This window comes from Polyodon spathula, chromosome 23, assembly GCF_017654505.1.
Source record: "Polyodon spathula isolate WHYD16114869_AA chromosome 23, ASM1765450v1, whole genome shotgun sequence".
NCBI classification, from domain to species: Eukaryota; Metazoa; Chordata; class Actinopteri; order Acipenseriformes; family Polyodontidae; genus Polyodon; species Polyodon spathula.
Genome location: NC_054556.1, coordinates 5113757 through 5140157, shown reverse-complemented (window position 1 = coordinate 5140157; position 26401 = coordinate 5113757). Strand labels below are relative to the sequence as shown.

The 26401-nt window shown below is 35.7% G+C and overlaps 2 protein-coding genes across 2 annotated transcripts in view; one reads left to right on the top strand and one right to left on the bottom strand.

Moving 5' to 3' along the window:
• Positions 1-1490: 1490 nt before the first annotated feature.
• LOC121298141 (inositol-pentakisphosphate 2-kinase-like) lies at positions 1491-20428 on the top strand. The gene is made up of 13 exons (XM_041225010.1): positions 1491-1692; positions 7429-7488; positions 9359-9454; positions 9866-9932; positions 11295-11416; positions 11962-12051; positions 13019-13077; positions 13556-13628; positions 14157-14436; positions 14588-14723; positions 15490-15592; positions 16031-16110; positions 16874-20428. The coding sequence occupies exons 1-13, from the start codon at positions 1537-1539 to the stop codon at positions 17097-17099; spliced, it is 1548 nt and encodes a 515-aa protein (XP_041080944.1). The 5' UTR covers positions 1491-1536; the 3' UTR covers positions 17100-20428.
• Positions 20429-20487: 59 nt separating this feature from the next.
• LOC121298144 (centromere protein P) overlaps positions 20488-26401 on the bottom strand; it is a 77939-nt gene continuing 72025 nt past the window's right edge. The window contains exons 7-9 of the mRNA XM_041225013.1: positions 22103-22182; positions 21383-21474; positions 20488-20946 (exon numbers count right to left, since the gene is read on the bottom strand). Coding sequence (XP_041080947.1) covers positions 20822-20946; positions 21383-21474; positions 22103-22182 — 297 coding nt within the window. The 3' untranslated portion in view covers positions 20488-20821. The remainder of the gene's footprint in view (positions 20947-21382; positions 21475-22102; positions 22183-26401) is intronic.

Below are 26401 nucleotides of genomic sequence, written 5' to 3'. Positions count from 1 at the left end.
GTGCAGAGAAGCCCTTTCCAATAAAAAGCTTTAAAGCTCAAGGTGATTCATGTTACAGGACTGGAGCTGTGCAGTCTTGACTCAGAGACACGAGAGCAGCCCTGTGCATTACCACTGTGAAAGATGTGTCATTTTGGGGCTAAAAGTGCATCATACTGACGATTACAGATCAGCCCCTCTAGTGTTATCTCACTAAACTCTAAAGTATGGATTTTAAAAAGGTGTTTTGATTAATGAATTAAAGAAATCAACAGTAGAACAGCTTAATGAATATCAAATTATTTAAGCTATTATGTTTTGTGTATCGGGCCAACAGAATATGTTCTAACATTGTATTTTTCATATCAGGAATTTGCAGACGCCCTGTCAAAAATAACTTTTACTACAGTATATTTGTATATTTGCAGTCCTTATATGTGTCCATAAGAGGGAGATAGAGAGAGACCTCTTTGGGTTGGGTTTGCACACGTAAGCAAGAGGAACTTTCTATGCGTAAAACAAAAAAAAAATCTATATTTCCGATTCCGTATTAAGTATAATTTTACATTCACCAGTGCAAAGAATGGTAAATCATTAAAAATCGTTATTTGTCCAAAGTTTTGCAGAATTCAGACTTGACTTGTAATGTGTCACTAATGTATTTCTAACCACATATTTCAGATTAAAATACCAGGTTTAGAAATGTTATAATTGTATTAAACAAATAAAAATCCTAGTCTGTGATTCCAGGTAATTAAAGGAATCTGAATTACTAATATGCTGGGGCGAATCTATTTCATTTTTGTGGTGACACTGCAGATTGAAGTGCTTTCATTTTATTAACTGACAGATGTAGTGTGAGCTTGCCCAGTAGGGCAAAGTAACACATACGTCATTCATAAAAACTTTTTACGATGTTGCCAATTGTGCCAAATTGTGGTTTTGTGATGTGAAGTCTGCTGAGGATAAACTGTGACCCACAAAAACTCATTCTTATAGGTGACAGAAACAAGGGTTATTCCCGCTATCCGCCTCCCGAGGATTAGAAAGGGTATCATATATACAGTATATTCATAGTAAAGCTTTTTGTTAGTTTTATATGACAATGCGTCTGTTTTTAAAAACGATCCTGCATGAATGGAAAAAAAAAAAAAAAAAAAAAAAAATCCCACATAAATCGTTCATTTTACTAACTTTGGTAAAGTCTGTAAAATACATTACCCCGCCAGCCTTGGTCTGAATCATGTTCTGCTAAAAAATACATTCTGACAAAAACAACGCATGTGTCCGGGGGCCTGCAGCAGATACAATATTAATATTATCTCCTGTATTTCCTGACTCAAAAGGCAGTGCTCCAATGCGCCTGATCGAACTGAGCTCCACTCCGGCCAGCCGCTGAAACCGCTCGTCTGCAATTACTCATGCCTAAGCCAATAAGAAACATGTTAATACCGAACAGCCAATAGAGAGTCCGGGGTGGGATTTCCTTGGGCAAAGCGGTAGTAGTCTGTCGGTGTGCCTGTGTGAAATAGACAGACTCACTTCAGTTTGTTATTTATGCTTTATGCAGCAACTATTAGTCGAAAGAACCAGCACATTAAAGGAGACGAGCACTTCAAAACCAGCTGTGTTATGGAAGTGAACAAAATGGACGAGAACGAGTGGAAATATCACGGAGAAGGGAACAAGAGTCTGGTGGTCTCTCATGTTCAGGTGAGTTGTCACTGTTTTTTTTTTTTTTTTTTTTTTATAAACTTTTTACTTACTCGTTAGCACTGTTCGTGTTATCAGTACATCAGGCTTTTATGTAAGAACTCATATCAGGGACACGGTAATCCTGACAGCACTAAGCGTGAAGTACCACCAGCAATGTGGAGCAGCCCCAGACCCATACGGAACCAGAACCCGTCTGCCAGCCTCTAGCAACGGGACTGAATGGACCGCTTATCATATAAAAAAGGACGAGAAAGTAGCAACTGTCACGTCCTTACTATAGAAAACCGGAAAAATGTACTTAAGCTTTTAGTTTTATTGCTGTGTTTACCGCCTCTGTGTGTGCACGTGTACTGCGGACGGTTAAGCTTCACTCGGGCTGAACCGGCTGCGTTATGACAAGGAGCAGCAAAGTGCATGGTTTGTGTGCTTTTCCTATGTATATTGCACTATACTAAAATAGAAACAAGCACTATATGCATCTAGTGAAAAACAAAGTTGCACATTGTTAGATTATTGTGCAATTTTATAGGATTCGGTATACAGTATGGTGTGTTATTTGGCACGCCCCCTTAATCTTTAGAGTCCACCGGGTTATCAAAATTTGATCAAATTTGGTAATATACATTTCTATAAAATGGCGACTTTTGGTGCACTACAAAGCTTAACATACGGGCTGACTTTATTTGTTTAATTTTTGCAGCAGGTAAAATGAACAAGACGAATTGATTGATCAGGTTTATTTAAGTAAATCTTAGTACTACTTAGTATTGCCGATAGTACTGGGCTGGTTTTCCAGTGAGGGTTTGGAACACCTGCAGCCCTGTGACAAACCACTGTCATATAAAGATAACACATGTATGTTTTTTGGTTTGTCTTGGTTTAAACTCGGACCGTTTTCTGATATTGTACAATGTAATGCAAACAACACAGATACGTTTTGTTCGCTTTTGTACATTTATTAAACTTTGAAGGAGACAGATTACCCAGTCAGTGTTTTTACCACAAGTCCTTCAAACCCTCATCTATTAGACCATTGAAGCTCAGTTTGTCCCACAAGGTGTTTCAGCCCTTCAAAGATGTGGCCATTTTTGACATTTTCATCCTGAAGCCATTTTGTGGGGTGATTCAATCAGACAGACAGAGCTGCATACAGAAAGCCAATTACGTTATGAACAAGCAGAAATAACTTGAAAGTGACATCTACAAGCACTTGAATTTCTTAAAAAATCACTTGGGGGCGGGGTCTCAGTAATATTCATAATTTGAGTTTAAATATTTGGCCTGGTTTCATACCTGATCTGTATCTTCCACTCCACAAAATGTAAGCAAAATCTAACTCCTGAGGTGGGAATCTGCCTGATTTTTGGTTGAGTTGATATGGAATGACCCAGTGGCCAAAAGTTTTCCATCACCTAGAATTTTAGGATTGAGATATATATTTTTTCAAAAAGAGAGAGATGAACATCATTTTGATCTTTTTATATAACATTATGTAATCAAAGGAACTACAAAATGATATTGCAAGTCTACCGGAAGCCTTAAAGTAGTACAGTATTTGTGAGAAACAGCTATGCTTAAATATGTCAGTCCATTGGGTAAATTCCAAGGACATTGTGCAAGTCTTTGTTGTAGTTCAAAGTATGCTTACTGCACCCAAACCCCACCTTTAGCAATGTTTTAGCAAACGTAGGTTTGGTTAAAGTACAGTATGCACAGTCCTGAGGTTTAACATTTCAGATTATTTATCAAAAGATATGACTGTAGGCTTGTAGCCATGTAAGTTAGCTTTAGATTAACCCGCATATGCAACCAAAATTGATTTTTTCATTCCGCTCTGCACAGTCCCTGTTAAAAGAACTGTGCAGTTTGGTAATAGCTAATTTTTCGGGCGGCATGGTGGTGTGGTGGTTTCAGGGTCCTAGGTTCTATTCCAAACAGGGTCTGCCTGTGTGCAGTTTGCATGTTCTCCCCGTGTTCGCATGGGTTTCCTCCCACCATCCAAAGACATGCTGGCTAGGTGGTTTGGCCTCTCTAAATTGCTCCTTAGATGCACTGCGATGGATTGGCGTCCCATCCAGGGTGTAGTCTTGCCTTGCAGGGTCTCACAATGAGTCAGTGGCTGAGCTGGAATTTGAACCAGCAACCTCCTGGTTACAAGCCAGTTTCTTTAACCACTGGACCACACAGCTTTCTTAAGTAGCATAAACAAACAAACAAAACAGAAATGCCAGTCCTGAAACCACCAAGGTAGGTTGAGCACGGTGTAATTTATTCTTGCAAGACAGGGCATCTTTGCTACTTGTGTATAACATTTGTATGCCTCAAAAAACAGAACAAGGAAAAATCATCATGTTCAAATACTAGTAAGTACCAAGTGGTGGATCAAACATTATGGCAAATCTAGGGTACAGCCACAGCTATTCCAAATGTTTGAATGCATTATGTTTCTGGACAGATCTACAGTAGGCACTCTGTAGCATTTAAGGTATGTAATAAGAGAAACAGGCAGTCAAAAAGTGGAATGAAAGTCAGGGATGGCTTGATGTTCAGAGATGCACCAGTGTTCTAGTTGCAATTTCCCCTTGCAGAGCTATGTAACTTGACCCTTTTTGCAGAAGGCACATCATTGGTAAACTGGAATACAGAAATTAACCACTCTTAAAACTATTGCTTAAAAGAAAATAAATCACAGGAACAGGGCTATTTTGGAAGTGAGTTAAGTTAAAATCATTGATCGAGCACTTTGGTAAAGTCATTACTCAGAAAACATTAATATGGCCCAAATGTACTTAATTATTGTAAGAGAACATTAATAACAGGTCTGGGAGCAATCTTGCACTGCTTTTAACTGGCTACATTCATTTTACAGATGTCTAGACTTGAAATAGGGATGCAAATTCTGAAATGTCTGCAGATTAAACTTTTATCCTATCTAACAGCATCACTTAGTTCTAGTCAATGTAGGTGTGTGGTATGTTGTTGCCAAATATAGTCTAGGCGAAGAGGAAGCTAAGTACAAAAAGGAAACACCTGGTTGCAATGTAGGCCCCCTACAAGTTATATTTTTGGTTAGCTATCAGTTCTTCATGAAGATATCAGCAGCTGGTAATTCAAATGAGAAAAGCTGATGTACAACTGGCCATGCGTTGTTGTTTGAAAGGTAACAAACCCATTGCTTTACAACTCCCACACCTGCAAGATTGCTATAAAGTGTTTCCTGGGTTGATGAAAATCAATTATTATATTTGACAGCCAGGATGTTTCCTTGAACAAATATCCTTAAGGCAACAAATAATTCTGCACAGCCAAGCAATACGCACTGTACAGACACCAACTAGAATACCTAAGCAACAGCTGCACTGCAACACATTTTCTGAGTATGGGTTGTTTTCTCAGTGCTTTTTTTTTTCTTTTTACAAAACCAGTTCATTTGTATTTTAATAATCATTTCATTCATGTACTGACAAAGCTCCCTTTACCAGAAATGTTCAGAATTTAACTTGGGTGAAGCCGGTTTATTTTGCCCCCACACTATAAATTCACTTCCTGTGCAGCAGCTATTGGGAATCCTGAGTCACACATACATTTTGCTGCAAATAGGATTCCAGTCTACAGTAATACGTGCTCTATTAGAAATAAATGTATATAATGGTGGCAGAATATATGGGTTTCACACGAGCCAAAATGAAAATAAACATTGAATTGTATATGTAAATAGGGAACAAATAAAAAACTGGAAACTTTTCTACTCGCAGCTCATTGTATATTTAGAGGGATTCTTCATCTATTGGGGAAATTGTCAGTTTCTTATTCAGTTTTAAAAAAAGTGGAGCAAATCTTGCACTGTAGTAAAAGCTTAATAAACATGTATTTTGTGTGATTTACAAAGTAGACCATTTGCAAGATGATTCATGCTGAGTTATTTATTAATTTTTTTTATTAAAGTTCTCATTTCAAATCCATAGGAATAGGGTGTCTGTTTGTTTAAATGGGGAGCGGGGACCATGAAAACAATGGAAAAAATAGCTTTGCTATTTACTCCATTGTATGTAGTCAGTTAAGCTGATAGAACACGAGATTCCGATTGTAACTCATGTCTGACACATGGTTTCTGTTATTTATAAAGGACTAATGTTTAGTTTATTCTTCCACTGCATTCCTTTTGCAGCGCTTAGTAAAACAGATTTAGATGACGCTTCAAACCGTGCAATCAGGTAGCAGGCACAACATCACAGTACAATGTCAGCAATATGATTAATGAAAACTGTAAACTAGAGCCTTTGATAGTGCAACTTGATTTGATCGTGACAACATAACCATGGTATGAATGGGGCTTATGCACTGGATTTAACATTATCTATGATAGCATGGTAGAAAATAGGTTGTTTTTTTCAGTCTAACAGGACACAAACAGTATAGTTCTTTTGAAACTAATATTATTATGTTATGCATCTTGGATTAAAACCACATTTGCTTAAACAGTTTATGGATGCTCACAGTCTTTGCAAGCGTGTTCTCTATTTTAGTTAACACGGAAGGCAGTAGTTTGCATTTCTGAAATTCTCTGAACATTATCAGTTGTACTTAATGTTTTTTTTTTTTAAATGACCACTTTGTTGATCATTATCAACAGTTAAGAATGTTTGCCTTGTCTGTGTTGCATAACATAATTTAGAAAGTTGCAGTAATCTGGAATTATTCAATTACATTGTAAATCTTGCACTTCAACCTTCTAAATGCAAAAAATTGTGTTGTCACTCCTAATATATATATATATATATATATATAATATATATATATATATTTTAACTTTTTTCCGCATAATGCCAAACAGTGACATCAAAAAGTGATAATTCCTCTAGAGGAAAATATACTTGAACTTTGACACATTTGACATTTCAATTCGAGAGAGAGAGTGTGAGTCTTTCCGAACTTGTCCAGTGCTTTAGGGCCCTTTCACATTGGGCACATTTTCCCTTAAGTTCTGTAGGCTAGTACAATTCGGTAGGCTTTTCAATCGGATGTCCATGCGCTAGTAAGTGGATAATGTTGTAATTCTTGCAATTTGTTTCAGTGTTACTGAATTGTTAACTACTGAAACTATTATGTTGCCGTGGACAAATGGTCAGATGTTTAAGTTAACATACATTTCATATTTCATTTGCAGTAAGGTTTCCTGTAAGTACTATTTTCAGCATATCTCACTTTCTACATTTTTAAGTACTTTTGCAGAAAGACTACCCTGGGAAGAATGAATTGTCTTTACTGTTTTAAACTAAAGAAAATAAATGAAAGTTGGCACATATATATTTTCATGATTTGGAAAACACCATTATGATTTTCAGTTATGTCATGAAGGCAAGTATTGGCAAGGCAAGTATTGTAGGGCGATTTATTTATGCAGTTTACACATATTTTGTATTTCATTGTGGATGTTTGTCCATTATACTTTGGGAGATTTTTATACCTTAGACCTTTTTATGTGCCATCAACCCTTCCTTTGTCACGCTACATTGTGCAGCTATGGTCTGCCTAAAACCATTTACAAGGTATTGCCATTTAAGCTAGCGTATTTGCATTTGCACATTGGATCATTTTGTCACTTTCTGAGATGGTAATTTAGGGATTTTTCTGGATTTGCTGATTTTATTTCATGGGATGAGCCCCAGATGTTTAAACCTAATACCCAAGTGTTTGTTGTTTCGTACAAATATATTTTTCTGTTTATTCCAGCACTCTCAAGTTCTGCGCTTTTTAAAATATCCAGCTGAAGAACCTGGAAACTCCCATAAGGTAAGAACTTTTACAACTCTGAGACATGCAAGGGAAAAAGAGAACAGCGGTATAGGGTACTAACAGTCATTACCAGAACCTCTGCTTCTCATGAAAGCCAACTCCAGCTGTTCACAGATGCATTAATTTCTGTCTAGAATTCTCCTTCACAACCAGAACAAACAGACAAAAGGGCTCTTGTTCAATTTGAAGTCCAGGTTATATTAATATAACAAGCGTCTAATCTTGCAGGACCTTCATGGTCTATATTTATCATTTTAAAAAATGCATAGCATACTGTACATGGTAAAGATCATGTAACAAGTGAACCTTATTCCACCAATTCAGTAATGAACATTACCAAATCAACTGCAGGAATAAAAAAGTTCTACAACTTTTTATTTTAGATTTAAATTTGTTTCATGTGTTGTAAACTTTCTTTCTTATGGATATGATTTTTTAAATTTCATTTCCAAAGGTGTCGTTTTTATTTGATTATTCTTTTGTTAAACGAGACCAGTGCCTCATTTAAGGTGACCTAATGCACAAAACAAAATGGAACAAGTTGTATCATATCAGCATATCAGCAGCAGAAAAGAGTTTAAATACATTGAGATACACTGTAGAGATCAAAACAAAGAGAAATAGCACCACCAGTAAATTCATCAATTCAGAAATGCTGCAAGAGGAAAATTCTGTAACTATTACAAGCACTGACAATTACAAGAAGTCTCCATAATTTCCCAAAATGAAGACATGAGAGGTGATTCAAATGTAGGTTTCAAGTTCAAGACAGTTGATAGGCAAAGGCCATTGTGCCACAGCTATGTGTAAAATTTTGGAATGGTTAAGTTAGAAAGATTTCAAGAACTGTAATTGGTTTTTAAAAAAAAAAAAAAAAATGTTTTTCTTTGAGCTCTTATTAGAATTTGGGAGGCAAATGTGATTTTCCCATTCCGTAAGGTATTACGGCATTCCACTCAGCAGAAAACTGACTGGATGCTTTTGATATCTTTCAGACCTACGGTGCCTATATAATTTTGTATATATATATTTTATATATATATATAAAATGTGTGTGTGTGTGTGTGTGTGTGTATATATATATATATATATATATATATATATATATATATATATATATATATATATATATATATATATATATATAGATATATATATATATGTATACACACTGCAACTTTAATGTGTTTAGTCACTATTAATACTGTGGTAAACTTTCATACGGTAGTTTTGTGTTCAGCATTGATTTTTACAATTAAAAAAAAATGTTTATGGCATATCTATACTCTGTAAATTTAAATCTGTGTAAATGTATTCATACTGCACGTAGCAGCACAGTCGGTGCTGTTTCTTCAGTACACATGGCCTGTTAGTTGTGTTCGGATGTGTAATCAGGAACAAGCTCCGTCCAGCTGCTTTAGTCCTTGAATGAGAACCTCCACTCTGTCTTCGCCCAAGTGTTTCTTGAACTGAAACTTCTCATTTGAAAAGAAAAAAAAACTGGCCTAACATACCTGCCTTTTTATTTTTTCATCTTCAATCTTAGATCTTCATATTTCGATGGGGAGGCTGATGTTTGTGTATCAAAACCAAAAAGTGTAATAAGTGGTCTAGATCAAGTAGAGAGTTTCATTGATTTGTGGAATACAACCTGGTCACAGTAGACTGACTTTTAATTAAACAAAAATTCACTGTCTATTTAATATCTAAACTGACCCTAATTCGAATTCCTAATCAATCTGGATCAGTAATAATTAATACATTGAGAACACTGTATTGACCAAAATCAAGAGAGAGAATTACTAGTACGTCGTTCCTGAGATGTACACTGTGGAGTATTAATACAAGTGTGCTTTATTTCTTTCAGGCAGCAAAGGAAGCATTTGGCCATCTACAGAACATTGTTGATTTCAGTAAGAATGTCATGAAGCCGTTTCTGGGAGAAAACTATGTCCATCATGGGGTATTCATTTTAATATATATGTTCTGCCTCCGTTTCTTCAAAGGGATGTCTGACGTTCATTGTAACGCTTGCATTCATTTATCAATGAAGACAAAAATGGGAGCTAACCTTGCAGTGGTGCAAACAGACTGAAAATTGAGCCTAATATGGATGCCTCATCACAGTTTACTAAATGCAAATTCTATCATAACGGTGAATCTTTTCAGAGCCACAGTAAAGAGAACGGTATTGTTAGGTGAACAAAAAATGGTTCCTTTTTTACAACCAAAAACCATTCACATTTGGAAAGCCTTTAGCAACACTGTGGGGTAGCACCCTCCTAATTTAAAAGCACATCAATGTCTAATTTTGTTTGGTAAGCCTGCACTTCACAACATAGAAAGCTTTATTTTGATGTATTTCTTTTTTCAGGAGGTTGTACGTCTACCGTTGGATTTTGTTAGGCAGCTCTCTTTAAAGGTTGAACAAGAAAGACCAGGTAAGAGTTTTAGAAACACATACTTTTGGGGCATTTTTCTCTATCCATCTTAAGTTTTCTTTTAACTTGGAAGGGATCGTCAAACAAAAACTCTGGAGACAAGACACTTCATGAACAGAATTTATCTTGCTTTTATATGCTTGAAAATTTCTGAGTGCCACAGGCAATAACACTCATTAAAACATTGTAAATTAAATATCAATTAGGGTGTGGTGTACAAATAGTGTAGACAAAGAAGCATTGAAATGCAGATAAAATACATTTGTTTTGTTCTTTTCAAAAAAGTTTGTTTTAATGTGTTTCAAATACAAAACTGGTAAAATTCAACGTATGGTACATGCGTTTGTTTTTTTTGCTGTGTATTACATACATAGAGTGTTGTCTTGGACAAATGTACATTTAGAAAAGGATAAAAGGGTGTGCTTAGGTTGTGTGTGTGTTTTTTTTGCTGTGCTAATTCTGAAGCATTGTTGAGGCAATGTAGTATTATGTAATGAGATAACAAAATATGGGGCTTGATGTAAAATTTTATTAAAGTGGCTAGCCCACCCACCACCCAGTTTTTTTTTTATATATATTTTTATTTTATTTATTTTTGTACTCATGAAGCATTCGAGAAGTGTAACACCATTCTGCACCATTTCTTTAGCAGAGGTATTCTTGTAGGCTTTCTTGAATCGATCATGCATTTTATATTAATTTAAAAAAAATGTTTTTATTAGCATTTAATGGTATGGTGGTTAAAATGTTTTTGCTAGGGCTCCCTGCAAGCTGCCCAGAGCTGCGTTGTCCTCCGGATCTGTGGCTCTGAGGTGGCTGCATGGTGGGTCTGCAGTGTGAAAAGAAGCAGTCGGCTGACGGCAGACGCTTCGGAGGAGAGCGTGTGTTCGTCTTTGCTGCACCTGAGTCGGGGCAGGGGTGGTAGCGGTGAGCTGAGCCTAAAAATAATTGGCTATTCTAAATTGGGAGAAAATGATAAATAATTAGCGAATACTAAATAAAAAAATGTAAGTGCTGAATGCAAGCAAAACTCTAATTCTTTGATACTGTAATTGAAGACATATATTTAATATTGAAGTACAAAATAATTTTGTACTTTAGGGTGGTCTGTGCTAATAGGAGGCACATAAATTGATTTGAAAACCTTTGTTCTCATTCCTTTTAAGAGGGATATTGACTTATTTATAGACAAAGTCCTCCACTGTCTCTTTGATCCTTCCTACAATGACAACATTTCTCCACTAAGGGGCACCTCAAGTACAGTGAAAACCTCTTTCTCCTTTATAAAAACGAAAGGATTAAATTAAGGAGTATATCTGGAGTATATCTTTTGGAAATACACTCTCTTGTCTTCTTTTTCAGAATCCCGCTGTGATAAGGTGATGGATATTTTCAGCGGCTATGCTTTATGCCTACCAAATCTAACCAAACTCCAGACTTGCCATTTCAGTGAAAGCAGGCCCCCGCTTTGTATAGAAATAAAGGTAAATGAGTCAAATGAAATTCAGGGCAGCAAGTTCTTGTTCTGCGGGTTCATGTGATGACAGTTAGACATAAATGGGAATAACCTCTGAAAATCAATTGTTTTTCATCACAATCAAGTTTGCGTCACTAAGAAAATACGCATTTCACAAAGGTTTTTAAATATTTGATCTATGCACTGACTAATAATGAAGCTGTTGCATGATAGTGACCAACAACTTCCTTATAGGTCTTTTTTTACATGACATACTTGTACAATTCTAATCAGACAGGACTTTAGATGCATTGCTGGTGCCACTGTGTCAGTAATAAATCCAGGTACTGGCTTCCTGTAGTTCTTTTGTGCTACAGACCAATACAGATTGACTTAACTGTCCAAATCTTTAACCACCCTGTACATCAGAAGATGCAATACAAACTAGAAAATAGAATATATTTAAATAGAAAGAAAAATGGAAAGGTAGTTAAGGCTACCCTAACGATCTGCTCTCTTAGAGCTCCAGAGATTCTCTCTCTTTACATTTTTTTGTTTTTTGTTTTTTTGCAGCCAAAATGTGGTTTTCTGCCTTTTTCAAGTCAAGTCACAAAGGATGTTAAACACAGAGTGTGTCGATTCTGCATGCATCAACACCTAAAGGTAAATCAAGTATAAATACATATTAAATTACCAATAAAGTATTGTCTGCTTATTCAATTGTCATGAAACTTGGTATTAACATTATTTAGAGCATCAGATTTTGGGCATATATGGAAATACCTGCATACTATTGTAAAATATGTCATGGTCATTTGCTTTTTAAGATCAAAATCTGACAAATGTAAAATAAAAAAAGCACTAAATAAAATTCGAGGGGGGAAAAACAGCTACAAACCAAAAGCTCCCTCCTTATACTGTTCCAGGATGTTAAAATCCTCTAAAGGACCAACTATTATCCACTGATTAAAACCATGACCCTGCTTCCACACGCAGTGGCCAATGGTTTGTCTCTCTACCGCTGGGACACGCCCACCTGATCTGCCAGCCAATCCTCAGCTGCCATTCCCTGTAAACAAAACCGAGTTCTCAGTGCATCTCAGGTGGAGCAGCTGCTTCTCATCTCTCCACATGTTCCAGCATGTTGCATCTGCATGCAGACCATTTGCACCATCACCATAATTTGTATCGGCACATTTGTTTCAACTAGGGTGGAAGATGACCTTTGAACACTTACAAATGAACAAGAGCCAATGTATAGGTGATATGTTGTTCTTGTTACTTTAAAATGTAGCTGCCAATTCTCTAGTCTTAGCTTTATATTAGGTGGTCTATCCTAGTTCCTAAAAAACAAAAGTCACATCCAGTTTTAGTTTATTTGTTTTAATGTGCACTGTTAAGTGCTGCTGTAATATGCAAAACTGTGCAGGTATTGTGGAAGTACTTTTCTGTTTGTGAAGACTGTTATTTGTACTTTAAGCTACACGTTGATGTTTTTAAAGTATTATTGTCTATATCCTGTTTATCACAATTGTGAAATAGCCCTAATGGAATGATGTAGACAGAGATTTCACAACTTCACTCATGCATTTAGTTTGACAAGTATTTTATTATTCTTACATATTTCAAGTTAGCTAATGGAAAGTGGAAAAGAATGAGTCGATACTGCCCTCTCGACCTTTTCTCGGGGTGAGTATCGAAACGTATTTTTTTTTTGTGATTTTTGTTTCTAAATACAACTTGACAAATGCACTTTTAAACATGTAAGGAACATAGTATGTGTGTTGCTTCATACCATGGTTACTAAGGGACTTTATTAAATTACTGTTTGACTGGTGTAGTTAGACTTTTTGTATGTGTTTGAATATCGTCTGCATGTACAGTAAGGACAACATTCTATATCCCATTGTTTGCAACTATAAATGTTCAAATAGTTTCAGTCTTGTATGGAAATCCTACACACATTATATAGCGGCATACGCAAGACTGGGCCTGGATAACCCATCTGTGTTGAGTGGAGTTATTTTTCATGCAATGGCACTCTGACATTCTGAGTGTTGTTATTGGTCCTTGACACTTGAGTCTGCAGTGAGGATAGTAGTTATTGGCGTAGCACTAGTGCTGTTTTAGTAACATTGCTTTTTTTTTTTTTTTTTTTTTTTTGTAGAAACAAACAGAGAATGTCTTTTGCCTTAAGGAACTTGCTACAAGAGGCACAAAACAACCTGAAAATCTTTAAGGTATGTTCATTCTTATACAGCAGTTGCCTGGGCATTTTTTTTGTAGTAGTAATTTTTGGATTTTCTCTCTTCATAACATTCAGTTGATTGCATCTAAAATAGTGTTTTAGTTTTAAGCCAGCTGAGGCCCTACCTGTCCTGACTTTTGGTGGTGGAGCAACAGCAGCTCATGAGTGTTAACCACTGATAACTATTATACTTTTGCACTCCTTTTTTTATGGGCCACTTGAAATACATAGGAACCTAAAGTGACTTTTTGCTTTTAAATCACTCTTTACATAGAATTCTGTTACTGTGAGGAAGCTCCTATTTTGAAGTTTATAGGATATTGATTTTTTTTCTGAAGAAATGTAATGCATCATTTGTTGAACCAATGACAGTAATTAATTATTTTGATACAATGTGCTTTTTAAAGTGTGCTCCTCCACTCTTTATTTTCAAAAGGTATGCAAGCCATATGAAATCATTGGGCATCTAACTTTATATAAAATAAATAAATAATTCTCCCTGTCTCCCTGATCTATGAAGAATGGTGAGCTAATATATGGTTGTAAGGATGACAAGGATTGCCTGCAGGACTTGAATGAACTCACTCAACACTTGAAACCATACTTCTTTCCTGCCAATGGTCTAATCTACGGTCCACATTGCACAAGGACTGTTATCAATGAACTCGTTAACGTGATCACAACAGCATTGCTAAGTAACTCGGGCACCTGCACGACAGGTGAAATCAGGAGGGTGCACATTTCAGAGGGAAGGGCCCACTCTGATGCAAGCCACTTCCACAGAGACATCCTAAGAAAAGGTAACTTGTTCAATTGATTTAAAAAAAAATTCTATGTACTACCACTGCCACTTTGAAAAGCACACAAAATTAAACCATTTTCTTTTATAAGAAATAAAATGGCTTTTAGAAAATACATATTTATTCTAATCATTTTAAATTGCTGTTTTAGGTCATTGTGGTCTGCCTAAAGATTGCATTCTTTCTAAGATTCTTCAAGCTCAGATGCTGGATAATGTAGATATTGAAGGACTTCACCCCTTGTATAATCGCGTGGAACAGTATTTGGGAGAATTCCCTAAAGAAAGGTAAGCCACTTCTACATAAGAGCAGAAATATGAAGCCTTCATTCACAAAGCTTACAGCACTACTTTGGCTTGATGTTTTTAGTTTCACAGTAAAGTGTATTTTTCGTTTGTTTTACTACAACAGGTATTTGTAGAGAGGTGCGGCTAAGGAAGTTGTAATACTTGTAATATGCAATAGATTACATTGCCACAAGATGGTGCTCAAGAACAGGACTATTTTCTGTTTTCCAATAATGAAACGCCTAACTGAATTTGCTGTATATAATCATAATTGCTGGTATGCCTATTATTTTGTCCATTTGTAACTAGTTAAAATAATAAGGTGCTTTTGAAGGGGTGCCATAATCCAACACGAGAACTACTACTTTTAGGTTAATAACTTGTAAATTGTATCAGACATCAGACTAAATGAGTTGTTACAATGCCAGTTACATCCACATTGCTTTTGGTTTGATTTGTAGTTAAAACAAGCTCAGAATTGTTGTCTTTGACAGTGTGGTTTGTGTTTTGGCTAAAGGATGGTTTCTATGTAAAACCTTTTGTTTTCATGTGCTTTAAGCGGCAAGTACTTTAAAAAAACAAATGATTTCCATGAATACAGAAACATGTATTACCTATTTAAACACCATTAAAGCATGTTTAACTGTGTTAGACACTGAAAGAAGTTAGTTATCTTAGGGTAGCCTTTCCGTACCTTATTGCTGAAATGGTGTGTATTTTAAACGTCAACCTAGTAATACCTTAAAACATGTTGTATTTTGCCTAGGGTCAGATTACAGATCGATGGGCCGTACAACGAAAATTGCTTTGAAAAACTGCTAAATTCGCAATCTGAAGATGATGGAACAGTTGACTACGCAGTTCGAAAGGTAAAACAAATCGATGTGCTGGTACATGTTTTGCGTATCTTTTTATCAAGATTAAAAAGAAACTGCAAAGGGAAAGTTTCTATCCCGTGCATTAGTGTTGCAATGAAGTGTGTCTCGTATTAACCCTCGCTGGACTACGATCAGCACTGCACAACCACCACACAAATGAAACTCCTTCCCATTGTGTAGAGTAAGAAATAGAAATAAACAAATACTTTCTTTAGAACAAGCCACATGAAATCATAGTTCTTTAAAAGATAAAGACACAGATTTAAATGCTCTAATAAGCTGTAGTTAGATCCGAATTAAAATCGTATCTGGACGCATTTCAGAAAATAATATATCAAAGATTCTAACAATTACACTCTCTTTACCATGAAAAAAATAACCAAATGGGGCTGTTTATAATTTTCATATATTACTGTTTCTGTTTCCTAGGTTCAACAGTACAGGGTAGCAATGACGGCAAAAGACTGCTCAATAATGATTGCACTTTCACCTTGTCCAGATGATGAACTGTAAGTTTAAAGGCTATCAAAAGTGATTTTCCATGTCTTCTTTTGTATAAAAATAAAATAAAATAAATTATTATCTAGGCCATTTTATTTTAGTTTTGTAAAGCCAACTAACTGGTTTCCTGATAGCATTGCCTGGCTGCTGTTGATTTTGCATGGTTGTTCTGAATGTGTTTATGGTGTGTAATGATCCAGCCCAGGTGATTGATGTCTGAACTGGAGCCTCAGGAAATGCTGTCATCAGCCTAATGTTAAATGTGATGCCAATCGCTCTAATAATCACACACACACACACCAGTGTTTACATAATACTAATGCAAGCACAAGAACTAGTTACATAAAGAAACTACATTCTTGCATGTTAAGATATAGGCTTCAGTGGCTTTTAAGTTAATTAATTCACAAATTCCAGTACTTATTATTTCTAGTCAGATTGTGAATGAAGTGCTTTGCAGAATAATTCAATATTGTGCTGCAGTATAGGGTAGACCTCTCTATATCCTCTTAGCTGGATACAAGGATCTATTGGGAGTTGCAGAATTGGCATAGCTCATTTTTCCAAACCCTTATATCAACTGCATGATGTCTTGAAAACACAACACACAACCGTTAAAATTAAATGCCATCACAAATAAAACCAGGAACTATTTCACACCTGTAAATAAAGTAGACCACAAATTGCACAAAGTTGTAACTTTTTTAATTTATTTTTTTACTAGTTTTTTTTTATAATGTACGGTAATGAAGAATACTCTCTCTCTTTCAGACCGGAGCCTAATTTAGTGATTCAGACATTGAAGTCCAGGTTTACTTATTCAGTGTCCATCCTGGACTTGGACCCTAAACCATATGAGAACATTCCACATCAGTATAAGCTTGATGGACAAATAGTCAATTTTTACTTGAAGAGCACACAGGCCAAACAAGACTCTCCAGCTCCAAATCTCTTCATGGAGAGTGAGGACTGCACATTGGTTCTCCACTCAGTATGAATGCGTCAAGGGCGTTTTACAGCGTTTCCATGTAAGCACGAATTCAAAGCAGGAGGCGTTTCCATTGCAGTGGTAATGGAGGATGTCTTGATGAGCTTATGTTATTTCGTTTTGGTTCAACGATATGCCATATGGTTTGGTGTGAAGAAAGGTGCAGCGATAGGATTCTATATACTATAGTATACATTAGATGGTGTATATACTATGGTATACATTTCTGCCAAGTCTTGCAGTGACAAATCTAAGTTCAAAGTTTGATATGCTTGAGACACTTTACAAATGGCAGCTTGCAGAAAGTTTTGGAGCTGCAAGAAAATTATTTCTTAATTAGAATCATATATATAAATTAAAAAGCACAGTAAGCACTGTCCATTAATTGTCATTAACTTAATATATATATTACAAAGGACGTAGAATGCAGTTATTAGATTATGGCTTGTTCTGTTTCTCTCTACAAAATGTAGTCATATTTCAATTTCTAATATCAATTTCAATTGTGATTTTTACCTCCTGTATTAGGAACAGTAGATTAGTGAATGGTATACCCTGCAAACGAAAAGCAAAAGCTTACTTGGATTTCAGGGTTCCTCATAACTTAATTAGTCCAGTTCATTTCATAAATTAAACCAAACTAAGTGATAAATTAGCGTGGACATTTTTGACTATGCTTACACCTTATTTGTGGCATTCACAGATAACAAATCACTAACCTCTTGCTGCAATGTAAAGTTTGCTTAATTTAGCTTTTTTTTTGATAAAGGACAGTATTTTCTATTCAATTTTTTACTGCAAAAATATTCAAAATCCTTTTTTTTTTTGTTGTCTTCAATTTTTGGGAGAACACTGGTTCTACTGGTTACTTGACAAAACCTATTTTAGTCCATGTAGATCTGAAATGCAAGACATCTGGTTGTTAGATATAAAGGAATCTCATGGGCACCTGGGCGACCAGTATATCCTGAACAGTGAGAATTAAAGGTAATAATTTCCATCTTCAGAAAAGTAGCCTGTTGTGAATGGTGTTGGGTGTCTCACTTGCTGTAACACTAACAATCAAGCAACTGATTTCCTTGCAAGAATAATTCTGAACCCAAGGAGCATGAAAAAGCATTCAAAGTGATTCCCTTAATTTAATGCTTTGCTCATTTCACATGAATTTAACCCTGAGTGAATTCTCCTAATTTGTGGCTCCTGATCCATTTCAGTATATTTTCAGGGACAGGATTTCTGATGTGACACTAAATTGAAGCATTTAAATGATGACTGTGTGATGAGAAGTCTAGCACAGGGGTAGGCAGCCCTGGCCATGCTGTTCCATTCCAGGGTTAATAGGTAGAATTAATTTATTTAGTCAGGGGGTTTTATTACTTCATTTTAATCATTTAAGATGTGGTTGGAACAAAGACCTAGACTTGAAAGTGCCAACATTGCCTACTCCTGGTCTAAGAAAGCAAAGATAGTTATACACATCAAACACCCATGTATGTTAACAACCTCTTCACACTAACTAAATAGTGCACAATCGTCAAGTTTAAAAAATAAAATAAGTTGACGATTACCTGGTTTGAGTGTTTCACACGCTGTTTAGAGAGGGTGAAATAAAAGAAAACAGATCTAATTGAACTGTAAATAACGGTGAAACCTGAATGGTTCACTAAACCAGATTTGCCCTGTATATTTTGAAGAAATCAGTTATGGGTGTTTTTGTTAACAGTTAAGCTGTGTCATGTTGCCTTGACCAGGTTTTCATTTATTAATAGCTGGATATTAAGTCATTTAGAGCTTATGTTAAGCAAAAAACCTTGAAGGAATTTGAGGCTTTTGCGGGTGACAAAAATATCTACCTAACTAAAAAACTGCTGCTAATTCAGATATCTTTCTCTGGTAATCTTAGTGACAGTGTGGGCTGTGACCTCATAGGAAATTTTTTAAAGATTCAAATATGTTTTGGTATTTTATTGTTTGTTTAAAATAGTACACTTCATTTAAAATAACTCTGATTAACTCTTTAAACACTGCAGACTTGTAATGAGAGGTCTAGGAAAGATAACAGCTGACCACTTTCTGTAAAGTTACTTAGTGGCAGATTCCATAAAGAAAAAAAGGTAGCTTTTTTTGCTGTTTTATGGTGCTATGCAAACTTCCAGACACCCCTGAACAAATCACAGAATGAGCAGGTGTCAAAATGAACTGTGCCTCTGAAAAGTTTGATTGAATGTAGCCATAGATCAGGGAAATTATAAAATGCTGAAAGTTTTAACACAGGGACTCAAATATGACCACTTTGCCAAAAGAGAACTGTCACTGTTTTAAATTTGGCTTACACCAATCACAACTGTATTCCACTTCAAGCAACTGCCATGAATCTGTATTGTTAACAAGTGTTTTAAAAAAATAAGAAATAAAATGCAGAAATAATAAAATAAGCATCTTAACTTCTCACTGTAGTGGATTCCAGGATCTGAAATGTGCATGAAGCAGCATGTCACCTAGGCAAGTATTTAATAATTAGTTATTGCCACAATTAAATCCAAGGGATATATATTACTGATATTCAACTGCAGATTAGGATTTGTTTATCCTCCAGCTAGAAAGATATATCAAAGCATCATACAATTTCCCGTTTAAACCAAACTAGCACAGGAGCTGGATTCAATTTACTAAAAACCTCCAGCAATAATCCTACTCTATTAAACCTTGTAACATATGCCATCACTTCATCAAAGACTGAAAAACCAGGTAACTAACCCTGGGCTGATTAACTATAAATAATAGGTTAGATTTAAAAAGAGGCATTTTTTAAGATACTTAATGGAAAAAAAAAAAAAAAAAAGATACTAGCTGGGATGGTTTGGGGAACCATTACATAAACCAATCCTCTTTGTGCTAGAATAATTCATATACCATTTAACAGTTATGCAAACTTTTTTTTTTTCATTCATTCTTCTTACCAAAGGTTGAAGTGCTCAGTTTGAAGGAAAGAGACATGAGTTAATGGCATTCACTCATTTTGGCAGTAATAACAAGCAGCAAATGAAAAAGACTTTCTTTAGACCTAGCAAAGTGGATGACCAACAGGACAGGATTATCTTACTCTAAATGCATCAGTGTAGTCTGCTGGGGATACAACAATCATTCACGAAAGATCTGTGTTGGCTAGAAACCAACCTAACTTCAGATTTTCAGTTCTACTGGTTTTTTTTTTTTTTTTTTTTGTTTCATTTTATTTATTTATTTTTTATATTGACCTTGGAAAGGAAACTGCCACTGTTTTTTTATGGCAGTATTATGAAATAACGCTTTATTGTTTGAAATATCACAAATAGAACCACTGCATTTTCATGTATATAGTTCAATTTTATTGGTAAACTGTAAAAAAAAAAAAGTACAGAATTGTGTTCTTTTAAGTATGTTTGGCATTTTTTATTTAAATAGCTGTATTTATTTTTCATGTCCACTTATATATAACGTGACATGAGAGAGTTATGTATATTTGGCATGTCATTTTACAAATATTTCTAAAATGGGAAATTATACAGAAGTGTTTATATTAAAACAAATTTAAAATAAAACATAATTATTCATAGCACCAATAATTAACATGTGCTCTCATTTAACAATAATAAATGCATCCACATGGCAGGTTTTTTTTTTTTAGGTGCTTCCATGCTGATTTAGACTTTCCGACCAGTTCTGATTACCTCTATTAAAACATTTTAATGTTACTCTTCCATCAGTAAGGACTTTATTACACTTTCAATGGTGGCCTCGATACCAAGTAAGCGCAGAAGATTTTTAAAGCAGTGGGGTGCACTCTCCACTGCTTTCCTCTTGTCAAGGAGCAGCGCTGCAGGGGCAAAAGTTATATTACAGTGCTATGCAGAAATAATAAAACAAGCACTTTTAGTTTATTAAATAAATGTTTTTTTGTAAAGGCTAATAAAGGGTAAAGGTTTTTTTTTTTGTTTTTTTTATAGCTGGAAAATAACATTCACCATATTTATACCACAACTATTGCAGTATAAGTCAGATGTTTTTCTTTGAGTCGAAAAACTCCCCGAAGTAAGAATCCGTTCGAATTCTTTAAAATATCCAGGATTGTTGGTGCACAAAAAAAACAGGAACTTTCTAACTGAAAAGCATACATGAAACATGAACACTGATCACGTTGGTAAATTAAGTGCACAATTTAATGAATGTACAGTATGGTGCAACGTGGTCTTTAAACAGTGTTGTAGCAGAGGTTAGCTCGTGCGATTCAGAAAAATCTATTCAGTACAAACCTTGCTCTGGTATTTTGGTCAAAAGGTTAAGCTTTGGAGTAACCACCCCTTCTTCGGTCACATCTATGTTCCAAACAATCTTCAACTCACATCTGGAAGAATTGTAAAATGCAATAATTGGTCAAAAGTTAAAACCACAGAAAAACACAGATGACATGCACAATTAAGAACGTGATGTCTTGTTCCTAATGCTGCATTTAAATGACATACATTTTCAGTAGAGTTGACAAATCTTATTTGCATATATTGCGTTACGTGACACTTCTAAAGAGGCGCGCCACTCCTCTGTTTAGAAACTGATATGTGCCATGCATAATAACTCAAGTGAAGGGGAGACGATGAAAATGAAATCAAGCCTTGTTTGTTGCATGCAACAGACACACCAGCTGTACTAGAAATTAACATTGTATAAAACATTTTCATATAAATTATGCAAAAAAACAAATGTTATTTTCTTTCTAGTTCTGTAACATTGCCAGTTGCTCCATGGCACACGGTTTATGGATATGGACCAGCATGTGCACATTAAATGATGTGGTACTTTTAATGTGGTGTAGCCAAGAATGTACACTAAAGACACTGAAAAAAGTTCCATTGGCAACCTATCATTTTCAAATAATGTAGTTATATTACAGAAAATCTATTCTTTTGCCAAAGTTACTTATCTAGCATGGTGTTGCTCAGTGTACCAACACTTTTAAAATAATCTGCTGTCCTTACCCTGGAAGTTTTGGACTCTGGATAACCATATATTCAGCACTGCAACCTTCTGGCAGTCTAACAATGCTGGGGTATTTCTCCTGCGAAATAAATAAGAGACACAACTTGAAAACATCAGCACCAACCACATGGAATAACACAGGATGTATTAATAACTCATCATCCATTGGATACATTATTATAAGCTAGACAGAACTATAGAAACAAACACAAAACCTCCTTGCCAACTGCACAGGTCATCAATACTTTAGAAACGCCTGGTACACAACAAGTGTGAGCTCATGAAACAAACATGGTGCATGTAAAACAACTGAAATTTATCACAGACACACCACTAATATGCATCCACGCATGTTCAGTTGCTTTGGTAACTGGTCAGTATTGCTGTATGGTCAACATATATTTTAAAAAGTAATATTTAAGAACAGGACCCCTTTCTCTAAAAACAACCCCCTCCGCTACATTGGGAAAAGCTATGCAAACACTTTCGAGTTGCAGCAGCACGTTGACCAACAGTTTCTGCTTTACTGATTTATAAGGTAAGTGCTGGAGAAGTTTTTAAAAAGTTCTACAATGCCAAGTGAAAAAACCTGACACTTTTTTTTTTTTTTTTTTTTTTTAAACAAGACTAAAGCTTACATATTTCATGCCTAAAAACTGCAAAACTAGCATAGCTGGAGCCAAGTCTGTTATTTAGCTACCCCTGACTTGTGTGCGACGGCATTCAGTGCAGTACATTGTCCAACCACTTATTTTTCCCATGTGTTATGTGCAGACCACACAGTGCACGAGTTTCAGAAATATTTGCCTGTTTAGCAACACAAAACAGCATAGCCTCTCATGCTTCTCGGCTGAGACCCAAATAAAAACCACACAAAAAGAATGATGTTTGAGAATTACATACATGCATTCGTCCGTATTAACCTGGGTAATAATAGTATGCCATACAGGGGTGCCAGAACATTTCTGATTGGCTGATACAAGAGGTGTGTTTTCTTCCGTTGTTCTGTTTTCAGCAGTGCATTCAAGACTTTTAATGCATTATGTACTTTCAGTTGTAATAACAATAACCTTAGTTATACAATCATTATCCACGCCATTCATTTCTTCATGAACTTGTCAGGAATCGGTCAAGTCTCCAAACTGCCAAAAACAGAGGAACACCTGCAAGCCGTTAGACCCTCATTGTTAAACTCTTTCATGTTTCACATTAAAGACAGAGCTTTGAAATCGGACTAGGAGTTTTGTTTTCTTTAGTTTCAAATCCACTGTCATATCACATTAAGTATTACAACCATTTAAATGTCTGATATGTCTTCTTGACCTCTATATATATATTTTTTAAACCGTAATTAAAAAAAAAAAAAAAAAGTAATCCATATTAATATAAGTTGACCCTTATAACTTAGCCCTTGAACAATGGTTAAGAATAAGGTCTGTTACAGTTGTGGGTTGTTCAAGCTCTGTCCAGTGTCGTCGTTACTGTAAATTAAGTGAAGATGATGCTGGTGATGCTGAATTCCACTGTTATGTTGTGAGAATATTAAGAATATTAATTAACGAGTAACAAACTAGCTATAAAAAAGGTACACAACAAACTACCTCACTTACATAAATAGTGCCACAGTAGCCAATCCCCATTAAAAAACCATGTACATGCTATAAACTCCTGGTGGTGTAACTATTTATTTATTTTTTTAATGGCAATCATGCTCTGCAACAGTCTAACTGAGACCCCACCCCAAGGAAAATCTACAAGACCTACAGAAACAGTGACTGGTACTGAATTTTTTTTTTTTTTTTTTTTTTTTTTTTTAAAAACAAAGACTAAAGTTAGATATGATAAACCCTAAACCACTGAGGTTTTTCAAAATCAGATGCAAAAAAAAAAAAAAGAAAATGCGACATAAAAACAACTACTTTTAAAAAGATCAACCCTAATTGCAGTCACCAACACATTTTGTACTTGGCTAGCGCCCCCCCCCCCCTTTGGAAAAATAAGAATTTGGGGATTCCAATATTGCAAATACCCTCGTTTATTAACAATGCCCTATTTTCTCCTTTCTTCTTTTCACTGTACAGTCACTGAATAGGGTTAGATTCATACTCCAGTGTTTGTGGGCTATATCAGAATACTGGCGCCTTTATCGAAATCCCAACATGTAATGTGGGGAGAAGCAGATTGCCAATTTTTTTCCAAATGTCTTAAAATCTCCGATCTGACTTCCTGACCAAATGTTTGCAGGCATTTGGGGGAGGGGGTTAAGCTGAAGCTCTTTCCAGAGAGGTTTTTTTTTTTTTTTTTTTTTAAAAACAGTATTAGTACAGAATCTACTGCCAAGGTGGTGGTGCTGTGTCAGCTTGCAATTTGGAAAAGGCCAGCAGACAATGTTATGACTTTATAGCCGCTTCAAAGACCATAGAAGCCAAGTTCAGATTTCACCATTATCCAGCAGCAGATGCCATTGTAAAGCTTAGTTTAAAGTATAAAGTACGGCATACATTTTATATATTAATACAAAATTAGTTTATAATAGTATTAATACATTCTGCTAGATAACAGATCTGTCATTCAGCCCTCTGCTTTAGATCATGTTAAAGTTTGAATACTTCGAGCACTTCGATTGAATTATTCAATAGTGAAAACTACAAGATGCCCATTGGATTAGTGGTGTTGCTTTAATTAAAGACAAACTGCTTTCTTCCAGCTTATCTTTGACTATGCATGCCGACGACAAATATCTTTTTTATGGAACATATTTAAAATCCATCTCTAAACCTGGATGGGTATATTGCAATGTGTCATTGCAAGTTCCTGTTCTTTCAGGGCATTCTTCTGCACTTGTCAATTACATCAGCAGGTGTATCCGCTACCGTACCTTTAGGTCAGGAGGTGCCTTATTATGGAAGACATCAACGAGTCTGACACAAAGTGCCAATTAAATGACTCGCTGTCTAAAATCCTGACTTATATAAAAATCAGACAAGGTACACTTTGCTGATTTCCTTTTGATAAAGGAATTCAATAATGGAGAGGTTGGACTGAGCACATTTTGCACAGGCATTTTGGATTGCTATACCATGGCAACCAACTGATTATTAAGCACACATAAAAAATAAATAAACAAATAATAGCGAATGAGGATTACCTGTGCTAGATTACACCGGGGCTGTTCAGAAGAGGTAGGTGAGCAAAACCAGTTCCTCGTTTTATATGTCAATTTGTAACTTTTCCCAGCTTTGTGACTGGAAAGGCACCATCCCCTTCATCACAACTTACTGCTACAGCAGGGCAAGCATAGCTATGCTCATTCTTCAGAATTCACTTTCTGCACGTCAGCCAAAATGCAATTGTGGAAAGCACTTAAAGAAACCATACTGAATGATTAAGCAGTTTCAATAGGACCTTACTTCCAGTAGTTAGATAACGCCAGTGTGGTTAGCAGTGCAAAACACACGTGTAAAAGACCAGAACACTTTTTCTAACAACAATGTTAGGCCACTATTTTGTGTGTGGTTCCTGGAGGTTAAAAGGTGTACTTCAAATAATTCTGTACAATTTCAAATGACACGTGACCAGCTAGAATGATTCACCAAGGTGATTTTTTTTTCTTTACTGTTAATTTCAATTGAAGTGCACAAATATAATAACATTTTTGTATTATTACCAAATTATCTGTATTTAAATTATCTGCAATTTGTGTTATCTGGCATCTTTATTTCTTAGCCTGGATTTGCGAGTCTCTGAAACAATAAGAACACATCGTTCACTGACAGAGTTCTGTAAACTTTGTGAACAAAGCCACAGAAGTCCCAGCCTACTTCTTCAATCAGACAACAAAGCAATGCAGACATTCCCTACAGAAAGTTTTTATGAGCTTTTACAAAATGTGTATGTTCTCAATAAAAAGGTCATGTAAGCCCCTCCCCTCCTTTACACATCATGCTGCCTGTAACACATTAACATTGCAAGGCACCAGGTTTAATTTCTTGATAAGCTTTCATCTGGTAAAATCTGTTTCTCAGTGGTACTTTGTGATGTTGCTGGAGGAGAGGTCACACCTACACTAGACTCCAGCTGTACTCTAGGGAGCTACAAAGAGCAGACTGGTGTTTTTACAGGAGGTTACTGTAGCAGCGTGCCTATGGAAGGGAAGTGTCTAATGCTGGACAGACACACCTTTCAGAGGCATCCAGAGAGATGAATGGGTTCTCCCGACCTGCTGACCCCTAAGCCACTTCTTTGTTCCACTCACCTGGTTTATTTTATAGCAGAACACAGCAGACCCCTCACCACCA